This window comes from Myodes glareolus, chromosome 5 (genome assembly GCF_982192425.1).
Source record: "Myodes glareolus chromosome 5, mMyoGla1.1, whole genome shotgun sequence".
In the NCBI taxonomy this organism is placed as follows: Eukaryota; Metazoa; Chordata; class Mammalia; order Rodentia; family Cricetidae; genus Myodes; species Myodes glareolus.
The window spans coordinates 94,109,150-94,121,330 of NC_142030.1; the positions used below are offsets into that span (position 1 = coordinate 94,109,150).

At 38.2% G+C, this 12,181-nt stretch overlaps 1 protein-coding gene across 1 annotated transcript in view; it reads right to left on the reverse strand.

Moving 5' to 3' along the window:
• Nucleotides 1-12,181, reverse strand: part of Thsd7b (thrombospondin type 1 domain containing 7B) — an 878,050-nt gene that overhangs the window by 68,771 nt on the left and 797,098 nt on the right. Inside the window, exon 17 of the mRNA XM_048430634.3 lies at nucleotides 10,662-10,812. Within this exon, the coding sequence (XP_048286591.3) occupies nucleotides 10,662-10,812 (151 nt within the window). The remainder of the gene's footprint in view (nucleotides 1-10,661; nucleotides 10,813-12,181) is intronic.

Genomic DNA, 12,181 nt, shown 5'->3' on the forward strand with positions numbered 1-12,181 from the left:
AGAGAGGGTAGGTTTTCAAGATCATGTGTGTGTGTTAACATTGTGAGCTATCATAAGGGAATGAGTACTTCTCAACCACTGGAAAGACATTTCCACAGAAAAAGTTTTACATTAGTAAATCTAGCACAACCGTGATATATAAGGTTAGTATTTTAAAATTAATTGAATGCCTCTACAATATGGTACAACAATGAGAAAATGAAAATAGCAATACAATTTCACCTGAAGCAATATCAACAGCATGCAAACACAGTAATAAATTAAGGGATACTCGACCTCCATAGTGGAAGCTGCAGAACACTGCTAAAAGGAATCAAAGCCCTTGACAATAGGGCTCCACACCATGCTCAGGGCTTGGGTAGCTGTTTATAAGATAGTCGTCCTGTCAAAATTGATGTATAGACTCCGTGTACTGTCCATTAAAACTCAATAAATTTGTTGTAAGAAATTGCCACTTCAATTCTAAAAGTTTCTCTGAAATATTGATATATAAAAGTTATGATACACTTGAAGAATTAAAAAAATAACAATGATTCCTATTATTGGCTTTTGAGACACTCTAGATCTTCAGTAATTAAGGCAGTGTCATACTTGTGTGTGTACAGATGAGTAATCAATCGTTCGATTAGGAACAGACCATTCGTAAGTAGTCAGTTGATGATCCCTGAAGGCAACAATGTAATTTGAAGACCCTGTCAAATGTGCTAGAGAAAATGGCTGTTTGAGAATGGGGAGTAATGAGCCAATGGAAGATATGCTCGCATCCTTGCCAGAGTCTTTGAATGTTTTCATGGCACTGGGCATCTTTTGTGCCTCTCTGCCTGACTTATTGCTACTGACACATGCCCAGGTCTGTCCAAGGATCGTCATATGAACACAACCTACCTTTCCAAAGCCCTGCTTTTAAGTACCGACAAGATTTACCAGGCACCCAGGCACAGCCATAACTAGTAAAGTCCTCCAGTAGGAGACAGAACTGACCTTGCCCTGGAAGGGGCGTTTCTGTAATGTAATGCTGCCACTGAGATTCTGTCAAGGTCAGTCTAGAACGTCATGTGAAATTTTTGGTTTCTTTTCATTGTGTTCTTGTTTCTGATGGACATTGTGGACATTCTGATGGACATTTCCTTTATAAATAATCTGCAATGGACTGTTAGCTCAAGATCTCCCTTCAAAGTACTTAACTAGTACCAGCGTACAATCAATACACGTGCACACCCAGACACACACACACTCACAGACATACAGATACACACACACTGCACACAGACATGAACACAAATGAATACATGACCTGAACTACAGATCTAAATATGACAGCTCATCTTACAAAACTTAAAGAAGAAATATGGAAGAATGTTTTCATGACTTTGGATTAGGAAAACATTTCTCCAGACACATGTTATATTTTGTATAAAGTAAAATGATACATTTGGCATCAATAGAACGAACACTGTCTAACAAAACAAAATGTGATGAAGACAGTGAGAGAACGCAAAGCTTGGGGAATTTTAGCAGCACACATTGTCTGACAGCATTCACATCCACAATGTCTATGGAATTTCTTTAATCAGCAAAAATCAAGCTACTAAAATAAATTACTCAATAATCACTTTTAAAATAAGATATTCCATGCTGTTTGAAGATTCCTAATGAGTAATGGCTGCACAGCTTTTGACTCCTACAATATACTTAGAGTACCTACTCCTGTGTTCATGTCCCTTAACTAGAAATGACACAGATGTCCTTCAACGAGAAACACTTGAAGCAACAGTGCAATGTTCTCCACTCAAGCCCCCAAAAGGCAATCTATACACCTTCCGACAACACTCATAAGTCTCATAAACACTACAGTAAGCCAAAAAAGCAAATCATAAAAGAACTGTGTGATCCCTTTCATGTAAACTGAAAGACACATATTAACAAATGAAATCAACATAAAAGAGTACATGAAGTTGTAGGAAGTTGAAAGCAGGCAAATTTCATGGGTGTAGTAGAAGGAAGAATAATGTCTAGGTGTAGATGAGAAATTGTGCGTGCAAACTGAAAAGTTACACCAAAGATGCTCTAGTGAGAAAAAACTGACTTACATTTTAAGTGTTTGATAGTTAATAAAATAAATATAAAAATAAAAACATTTTCAAAAGCTTAAAATTTCATAGGATTGGCATCTAAAATCTGTATATAAACCATAAACCTTAGCATATTCAATAACAGAAAAAAGAAGCTGGATAAAGATGCATTCCACAGTGGGAGCTGTGATTTTAAAATTAAAGCTATGGTCTTCAAATACACTAAAGCATTTGAACTTGGAATCTGCCACAGTCAAGTAAATATATATTCAAGGCATCATTCCATCTTGCTTAGAGTAGGGTTTCAAAAACACAATGTGGTGGATAATGAGTATCTCACCCCTATGCACAAAAATTGTCTAGAATAAATAGAAAACAGATAAATATTTTCTGAACAAATCTGCAAATATGAATTATTATGCAAAATAGAAGGTGCATATATAACCTATGTCTCAAATTAAAGGTTATATTCATAAAGATAGGAAGTTTGAGGGAGAAGAGAAACAATTTATAGTATGGCATTAATTCATAATTTCTAATTTTGTTCCTAATTCAAAGTCTGTAACATTTGTATGCAAATAAATATGTGTGTGCAACATATATATATTATATTTTTTTGAAAATGAAATTAATCATTACTGAATTAATTAAGTCAAGAACACAATACAGTTTCCTTAAAAGAAATAAAAAAGAAAGAAAAATGTGTGGAGATACAGAAAAACACACAGATAGGAAAAGGAAGGAAATGACACTATTTATCAAAAGAGTCCAAGCGGAAGTTCTAATGTAAAAACTATCAACTAGACATTACAGAGGCCAGCGCTTGTGAGTTTCATTGTGTTAAATAGCGTGGTACCAACATATAGAAAGGAACTATCAGAGCAGCAGGAAGACTGGAGACATAGTTGTGATGACATTCTCCCGCAGACAGCTGGCATCTATAACTTTTCAATAGGCTAATGGCACATAATAACTCAAGGATATTGAAAAATATAATAAAGGGAACTGAAATTTTTCAATATGCATGTGCCCTCACAAAAACAATAAATTTGGTAACTGTGAAGTCATAAGAAATCTGAATTAAGCAGCAATGGCCCATGGAAACATCAATTATATATATATATATATATTCAATAAACATCAGTATATATATAAATATATAACAAAATTACTGAATTAATGTTCAAGCAATTAGAATTTTATTGAAATTTAAAAACCGACCTATATTTTTATGGTTGCTCAGGAAAGAAGGGCACTTGTGACTTAGAGAGCTTTGTGACAGTAGTGACCGTTGCAGCACCAAGTGTCAGATTACTGATCAGAATCAGGCCTGATTTATCAACTGGGCTGCCATGCTCAATGACTGTCACAGGTCAATGAAAGCCTTCAAAGGTCTTCATCACTACAAAATACAGCAAAGCCATTTAAAAGCACCGCGTTCTAGTTAGAAGATGTATGCTTTGGAACCCAAGGAAAGTGGGATGAACATAAGAAAGAACTCCATTAGAAAACCATGCATTAGCAAACCAGAATTCAAAAATTAGAATCAGTGAAGATTAAGCCACTGAAACAAAATCTGGACAAACTACACAAGTATGAGAAACAAGGAGAATCAGGTGAGGAAAAAGGAAAGCTGATATCTATATCTATATCTATCTATATCTATCTATATCTATCTATCTATCTATCTATCTATCTATCTATCTATCTATCTATCTATCTATCTATCTATCTCTCCAGAAAACTTCTGCAGGAGGTCTTATCCCTGTATCAGAAATGACTCTACATAAAAAGCTCAGAGAGTGATTCCAGTCCTGTCTAGACTGATCAGCTAGACAGTAGCTGAGGCAGGGACCCCAATCCCTAGCCAAAACTCCTGGGTTTCACAGCCCCTGAAGCATCACCTTCTCTGAGCTCCACCCACTGGCTCAAGTACGCAGAAATGCAGGTTACTATAGAACACCAATGTACCATATTCAGAACATCGATGCCCAGAAGGAGAATGTAAATCACCTCACTTAAATACACCACAAAAGTGCTCCATTTCGATTATGCAATGCGGATACTAAAATAACTTTCAGAAAACTAAATGTTCTAGTTTAAAATGCAATGAGCTCTCAGTGACGGGACTGTCTTTTAAAGCCCCTGCTAAACGAACCTTGTGAAACAGCATCAGAATGCGTCAGCTTACACACACTTACACAGATCCTCATTGCAGCTAAGTATTCATTCAAGAAAAATCTAAACTCTTTGCCAGCTGGAGGCGGGGGGGAAGGAGGGAGGGAAGGAAGAAGGGAGGGAGAGAGAGATCAGCAAATAGAGAGGAAAGAAAGGAGAAAATCGTGAGCATATACCACTTGTCTGTACTCCAAGTTAATGATATTGAGAATCAAAGAGATCAGGCTGTGCTAAGAGAAAATTATAGCTATCATATTAAATTTAAAACCAGGGGTTGCTATAAAATGCTTTTATTTGGTTCTTGTTTTTCTGCTCCAATGCATGAAGTGAGTAAGCACTCTCCTTGCATGACCCTCAAAACCAGCCTGGTTCAAAAGTGATATTAGACCTCAGGGCACTGGGGTAAAACACACCTTCACAAATCCCAGAGTGATGAACTGTCATCTCTGGTTGAGTGCCAATTGCAGGTTAGCAGAACCCAGAATCCACAGCTGTGAGATGATGGGAAATCACCACCATTCCCCTCTGGCTCTCACTGAGTCAAAGGAAAATATTGAAGAGTTTGAGGATCTTGGTCTTTATACATGTACTCCAGAGACCAGCACCTCTTGTTTAAGGTGGTCAGGAGCGCCTGAGAAAGTGCTTGGAGCACTAGACACTGGGGCAAATTGCTTCCCGAAACAAAACACAGCTTGCAGAAGTGGTGCTAAGTGCCATTCATCCGCAATGAAACCCCAGGGCTCACAGACTTCCCCCTAAGTCATCCCAGAGCACTGTGAATATGTCAGAAATGGATCAGTTCTTAGAAAATAGGCATACGTTTCTCTGTGTCTTCTAAGTAAAGTCTGCCTGAAGGAACAATGGCGATGTCCTGTACCAGCTTTCACTGGAGGACGGTGCACCTATGCAGAGAGGAGGGGAAGGATAGAAAGGAGGTGCACTATGCAGTGTATTAAGCCAGTGATAAAATTCGTATTCCATTACACTTAAGGGCAGTGCAGTTTCTTTCCAAACCTTTCCCTGTGACACTCGTCAGTCCTGGTGACAGTACAGAGACATCAGGCTTTGATTAAGAGTCTTCATCTGAACTACTCTTTGGTGAGCATCCATGCTGGGAGCCATGTGACTTCTTCATGGGACAAGGCCTGAGAACAGCATCAATAAGTTCTCCTTTCAGCAAAGCCTGGGAGAATTTAACCCATTTTTGGTAAGGTCAATGGATAGTCTGCTGTATATTTCTGAGCATGATCCCAGGAGCAAATGTGTTACCCGCTCTCTTTGTTTTCCTTAAACAAATTGTTGCTGTCTGCCTTTAGTTTCACCTTCTTAGAGTCTTAGAGAAAGTGGCTATTGCATTAGGAAAACTTTCCCCTGATGATTCTCCTCCGGGTGAGCCAAAGGGGATGTTGTTAAAAATATACAGTGGATCTGACTCAGCTCTTAAAATCTTTGATGTTTCAAGTGTGACCATGAATTTGAGATCCTCAAGACCAGGATGCTGCCTTTCTAACGCACCTTGTAAGAATTCTGAAAGAGTCACAGTAGTTCAGTACATTACATATTTGCATAATTGTCCTGGAGAGAATGATTCTAACCACAGGAGTCTAAGAGTCATGCAAATGAAGAGATGATATCAAGACTTAATGGGAACAGTCTAAGACCAGGGAATGAAGTAGAATCCTAGAAACCCACAATGCCCTCAGTTCTATACCTGTGCCAATACTGTAGGAGCCAACACCATAGGAAGCTGAGAGGAAGGGGACATGAGAACAAGGAATACGCAGTGCCAACTCTTAAGAGAAGCCTTTTAGTTATGTAGTTTACAGGATGGTAGGAAGAGTCCTGGTGTATCCCTACAGGAGATAGAGTAGTATGAGATAGAGAGTGTAGTGATTCCTCCTTGACGGAGTTGATTGGGAGAGTTTAGATTTGATTAGAGCTAAAATTCTCTTTCAGTTTGCATAATGATATAATGACAAACGTTGCCATCTGAGCACACGGTTCCGCCTGTAGCTGTGCCTAGTTGGAAAACTTCTTGTGTTGCTTGATATTCTGCCTATGCTTCTAATACTAAAGCTACGGATCAAGTAGGTAATGATTACAGGTGGGGAAGTTGAGGGATGGAAAGGGAAGAAGGTAAGAGAACAAACTGGTAATTATTGTAATTATTATTAAAAATTAAAGAAACAAATATGATTGTAAAACTGTTCACACAAACTATTAAAACCATTTAATTATAAATGACTCAGGCTATCTGGGGCCACTTGTTTGAAAAAGGTGGTCAGACTTTTCTTTGTTTCTCTGATTTCATACATCCGTCCCAGGTCATCGGACCCCTTAAGAGCAAGGTTCTTAGCACATCTGGTTCCATCTGGCTGGGGGGAAGGGACTCCTGGATATCAGCCTTCATCAGTCCTGCTTTGGTACCCAACTAGAGAGGAATCAGGCAGCATTCACTCAGGTTTGCTAAGCCTAAGACACAGTTCTCCAGGGAGTTTCCAGTCTTGTTTCTGCAGAAAATGATTCCGGTTGATAATCATCACCAAGACCTTTGCTTTCTCATATCAATAATTATTTCTTAATCTATTTCTTGGCAAACTTCCAAGAGTTGTCAGCCATAAATAGAAAAATCTGTATTATCTCATAGTTAAAACTTCTGCAGAGATTGGTAGCATAAATAAATATGTCTATACCTGAACAGTGTATTAATTCAAATGTATAAGACAAACAAAAATCAGACATTTATAAACAGTTTGAAAAATATGGGACTCTTAAGAATATTCAGTAGGCATATAGGATCAGAGGAAACAAGAAAAATGAATTAGCTAAAGGGGAAAATGTGTAATAAATAAAGGCTAAGTAAAAACATATGCATTGTTTGACTATAGGAACTTAAATAGGCATATATTTATTTTTAAGACATAAAATACTTTACTCCCTCATCAAGTACATGTCACATGGCAACAGACAGAGAGAATCACAGGAAACCACAACTGATCAAACTGCAGTGAACAAGCGACTGTGTAGTGCCCGGCCCCAGCGGATACTCCTACAATACAACTCCTGTACCAAGGCTCACAGATAGGAATGGAAGAATGACTGGAAAGATTTCCAAGAGTCAGAGTGACAAGGAGTTTTGCTGTAAGATTTAGTGTCCTATAAATGTCAGAAGAAGTCTCACTGACATGACTACCTAAATAAAACCCAAGCAAGAGAGAGAGAGAGAGAGAGAGAGAGAGAGAGAGAAAGGGAGAGAGAAGGGATGGAGGGTAGAAATGGAAAAGGAGAAAATATTGTAATTATATTAAATTTCAAAAAATAAAAATAGTTTTAAATATTTTAAAAAGAAAAACATAGGCAAAATCATGATGCTAAAATACATTTCAAGAGTCGACACTATTGGTGGGGAAAGTTCTACTAACAATCAAGTAAGCAACTTTTTCAAATTGAAGCATTGTAGAAAAGTGAACAAATTGGAATAAAGAAGACAGGCTATACTCATATCATGGCAACCAAGTCTCCCAAGCATATGAAATTGTAAAACCTGTGTGTCCCATTTTCTTCAGTGTCTGTGTTGGGCTGCTTTTGTTTCCTTCCCCCCATGATCAGCCTCCAGTTCTTCTTCCCTCATGTTCCCAATGCTCCCACCACCATTTCTAATACATTCCTTTTTCCCTCTAACTGCTTTGCAATGAGCAAGGTGGTTAGTAGCCTCGTGATTAACTGTCCAGTGCCTTATTTGTGAGACTTGGATTAAATAAAACAAGTCATATTTCTGGAAAAGAATTTATTTTATGTTATTTTATTTTTGTAAGACTGAATAGGAGTCTAGTTGTGTGGAGGAAGAGATATTTCCTACAGAATTTAAATATATCCTATGGTAGGCCTCCGGTTTCCTACCCATGTTGCAATCAATATAACGGATGAACTAGAAGCTTCTGTTCTATTTCTCTTCTTCTATCAAGGCTATACTACAAGTACCCTCATCTTATCCATGCCATGTCTATCCTAAATGTCCTGCAGCAATAGCTGCCATTGTCCTGTGCTCTGACAAGACCCTATAATCCAGACGTTTAGTGGCCATGCTGCCATCATACTTAAAGACACATAAAGGTCATTTATATATTAGTCGGGTGGAAAAAGAAATAAGAATAAGGAATTTGTTCCATGAATGTATGCTGCACTACTCTTAAAAGAGAATTTGATAAGATAACAGTGAACAGATCTGTTAAATCAACATGTGGTACGGGGAGGGGGTGACTATGAAATCATGGTTTCCTCTTCCTCAGGAAATGTATCTTAAAATGTTAATTAAACTTTAGGCACAATGATCCGGCTTTCTGTCTTTGCATGCTCCTCTCCTTTGTCAGCCTGATTAGCTCCGAGGATGCTGGGGTTCAATGTAAAGACTTCACAAGTTGATAGAACTGTGTAATATATGGGGAAGTAATCAACTGTGAGCCCTGATTACCATTCCCATTCAGTTTCTGTTTACTGTGAGGTTAGCGTGGTGGATGGGAGACGGCACGGTCCCAGTGGTTAGGGCACCACCAAGCATCTGACTTCTTAACACTGCTGTTCTGAAAGAGTGTTACATACATTCATCCCAGTGAGGGTCGCATGAGACTGTTCAAAGTCATTACTACTGTTGGGAGGCTATTATTACTATCATTATGTAACACTACAGAAGCGTTGGTAGGAACGGCCTTCTCATTTTACACTGACAGGCAGTCAATTGTCTATATCATCTTTAAGACGCATGAATGGAGGCTAAAGTATTTTCTCCATCTCCACTTTCTAAACCCTTGAAAAACAGAATGACTACACTTGGAAAACTTTAAAACAATAGCTTTCCCAAGGAATCAAATGAAGGCTGCCATGCCAGACAAACTTCAAAACTGTTCCTGCAACAAAGACTTTAGCCCAGTCACCAAATGCTTTGACCCAAGAGCAAGCTTTTCATAGCCAGATGCCTAGAACTTACTGGCATCTTCTGTGAGGAAATTAGAACAAGTGGGGAAGGTCACAACTTCGACATTTACTTTAACTTCCTCAGGCTGCTCACTCTTCCATATGGAGAAAAATAAAGACCATGTTAATGTCCATCTTAATGTGGGAAATACACATGCTGTCATAGAAAAGTTATGCAGAGTTAAAACACTTTGCTGTTAAAATAAACACTACATTTTAAAGAAACAATAATGTTCAGCCTAACTAGGTCTTTATTCTCTCACAATTAAGTGAGTTAATAGTATAAAGACCAAAGCTCTGGCTTCCTCAGATGAAAGAAAATTCTTGTTATCTCAGTACTCGTTAAATGGAGAACTTTGCGCCAACTCCCAGTCGAACGGCAAGTAGAACTTAAGTAGGCAGATTTTTGATGTAATTAGAAATAACAGTCCTGTCCCTGACCCCAAATACGTGCCCCAAAATGTAAACTTTCAGTATATTTAAATTGTGTACAAATAAAAGATGAAGAGCTACTGAATGGAGTGTCTTACTGGTGAGCCATCTCAGTACTGCACTGCCTTCAGACTCGCTCAGCTGATAAAACGATGCATATCAGAACTCACTGAGGTTACAATAATTAATAATAAATTAATAATTAGTAAATGCAAATGGGAGTTATAAGCTCATTTCAAAGATACTTTCCATCGTAACAGCAAGATTTCTCTAATTGTTCCACACTTACAAGTAGGAAAATTTAATCTGATGCATCCAAATTCTTTCTTTGCATTATTTGGAACTCATCCTTGTTTTTCTTTCTCTGTCTCCAAACAGAAATACAAGCTTAAAAATATCAAAATTTACCATATGGAAGTACTGTTTCATTTATGCTATTTAGTAGTTTCCATATTGCTGCTATGTTTCCATTTTTCTAAAAAAAAAAAGGAAAAATAAAGCAAATGGTTTGCCTAATTATTTTCCAGCCCTGGAAGAAGTAGTGACACAGGAAAAAGAATGCATCATCTTTAGGAAAACAGCAAAAGGCAAATACAGAGTCACGCACAGAAGCGGCCTTGCACAGTGGGGTTGAACTCCAAAAGGAAATTGATACTTCCTGGATGAAAATGGAACAGAACCAAGACATTATTATGAGAGTTATTTGGTGCTAAAGAAGACCCCTTAAAAATGGTGCATAGTAGATTCACAGCATGATTATTACAGGTTATTTTCTTTGTTCATATTCTCAACATAAATGCCTTGGAAGAGGCAATGGTATTTTAAATTGCTCATTCTCATTTGTAATTTTTCATTTGTTTTTCTTTTTATTCCAGTTATGGGTGAATTCTTGGGAAATATTCTTTTCCCATGTCACTAGAGGAGAGCCCTGAAAACGCATGCTGTACATTTATAGAGGACACAGAGAAGGAAACAGTAAAAGATTTGAGCATCAGCAAAGGAAATTACCTGTGGGCATTTGCTCCATGTTCCCCACTCAGACATGACACACTCGCTGGGACAGAGAAGGGAACAGGCCTGGGTTTCTGGGGGAGCGTCTTCCTGGTTGCACAGCCTCCTGTCCACCGCCCCTCCTTCGCTGTCCGCAGTATTCACACATCTGTGAGTGGTGGAGATAACGATAGAGACATGTAAATTAGGGCCAGGAGATGAAAGAGGACAACCAAACCAATAGCCTGATCTCCTTCATCCTGTGGTCTTTTATTGAGTTCAACCCTTAATGCAGCAAGTAAAAGAACTGAGAAACGTCACAGGTAGTGGCTGTCTTGTCTAGCGCCAATTCTCCAAAGATGTAGAGTATAGACATAAGGTCCGCACCGAGTGCATATTCCTTCAATTTTTACAAATCTTGTAAGTTTTCTTCTCCAAATACTGAATAGATGACTTGGTTTAAGACAGAACATTCATACTTCCTGTGGCTCTTGTAAACCTTTCTCAAAGTCCACAAACCATCTCCATATTTATACCACATGTTGTAGGGGATAAGAAAATAATGTGAAAATAGTCAGTCATTAAAAAAGGTATTTGAGTTTTGCATGTCTTATGGGATGTGGCCCTCACAATCAAAGGATAATGTGCAAAAACCCAAGGAAATACATTACACCTGTGTGGCCAACACAGCCTCAGCATTGACTTTGAGATAAAGCCCACATAATGCTGTCTGCCATCATGTTCTGGGTACACATGATGAGAATTCAGTCGTATCTAAATCACAACATTGTACCCAAAATGGTTTAAGTAAAATACATAGACATGGCAGAAGTGTCAGCGGTGTATAAATCAGCTCCTTCTGCTGGGTTGGAAAGTGTGTAACAAAACTGGTTGAGAGTTTCTACTCCACATAACCTGGCAGACAAACAGAGATGTGGAAATCTCACACCAAATAACCCACAATCTGGAGATGCTTGCAGTGGTGGTATTCATACACAACCAAGCCAGAACAGTTCAACTGTTCAGTACTATGTAACAGCTGCACCTATTGTAAATTGCATTGACTCCAATAAAGGGTGAGAACGCATGGACTTTTTGGTGCACATAAGGGCACAGCATATCTCTGTGTCACACACAAAGTCTCTCTACTCTACGATAAGTCCTTCATATAGATTTTTAATGTGAAGCAATACTAATTTGTGGAATCATCATAGTGGTGACCCTTAGAAGAATGGTTAGTGACTAACAACGGCATAGACCGTCTTAGAAATATGTTGTTCTTCACTTTGGCTTTGTTTGTATTAGTACACTAGTGTTTTGAAAACTTACCCAGCTGTATTTCCATGGTATGGCCATTTTTCTGTATCTGTGTCTCAGGAATTTATTTTTAGTTTACCCTGTCCCAAATACTAAAGAGACATGTACTATAAGCCAGGTTCATTTGTTAGATGTCAGAAATTATTTAGTGTCAACACTTACTGATTCAGTCATTTTTTTTTTGAGTCAAGGTCTTATGTATTTCCAGGTGGACTTTGAAC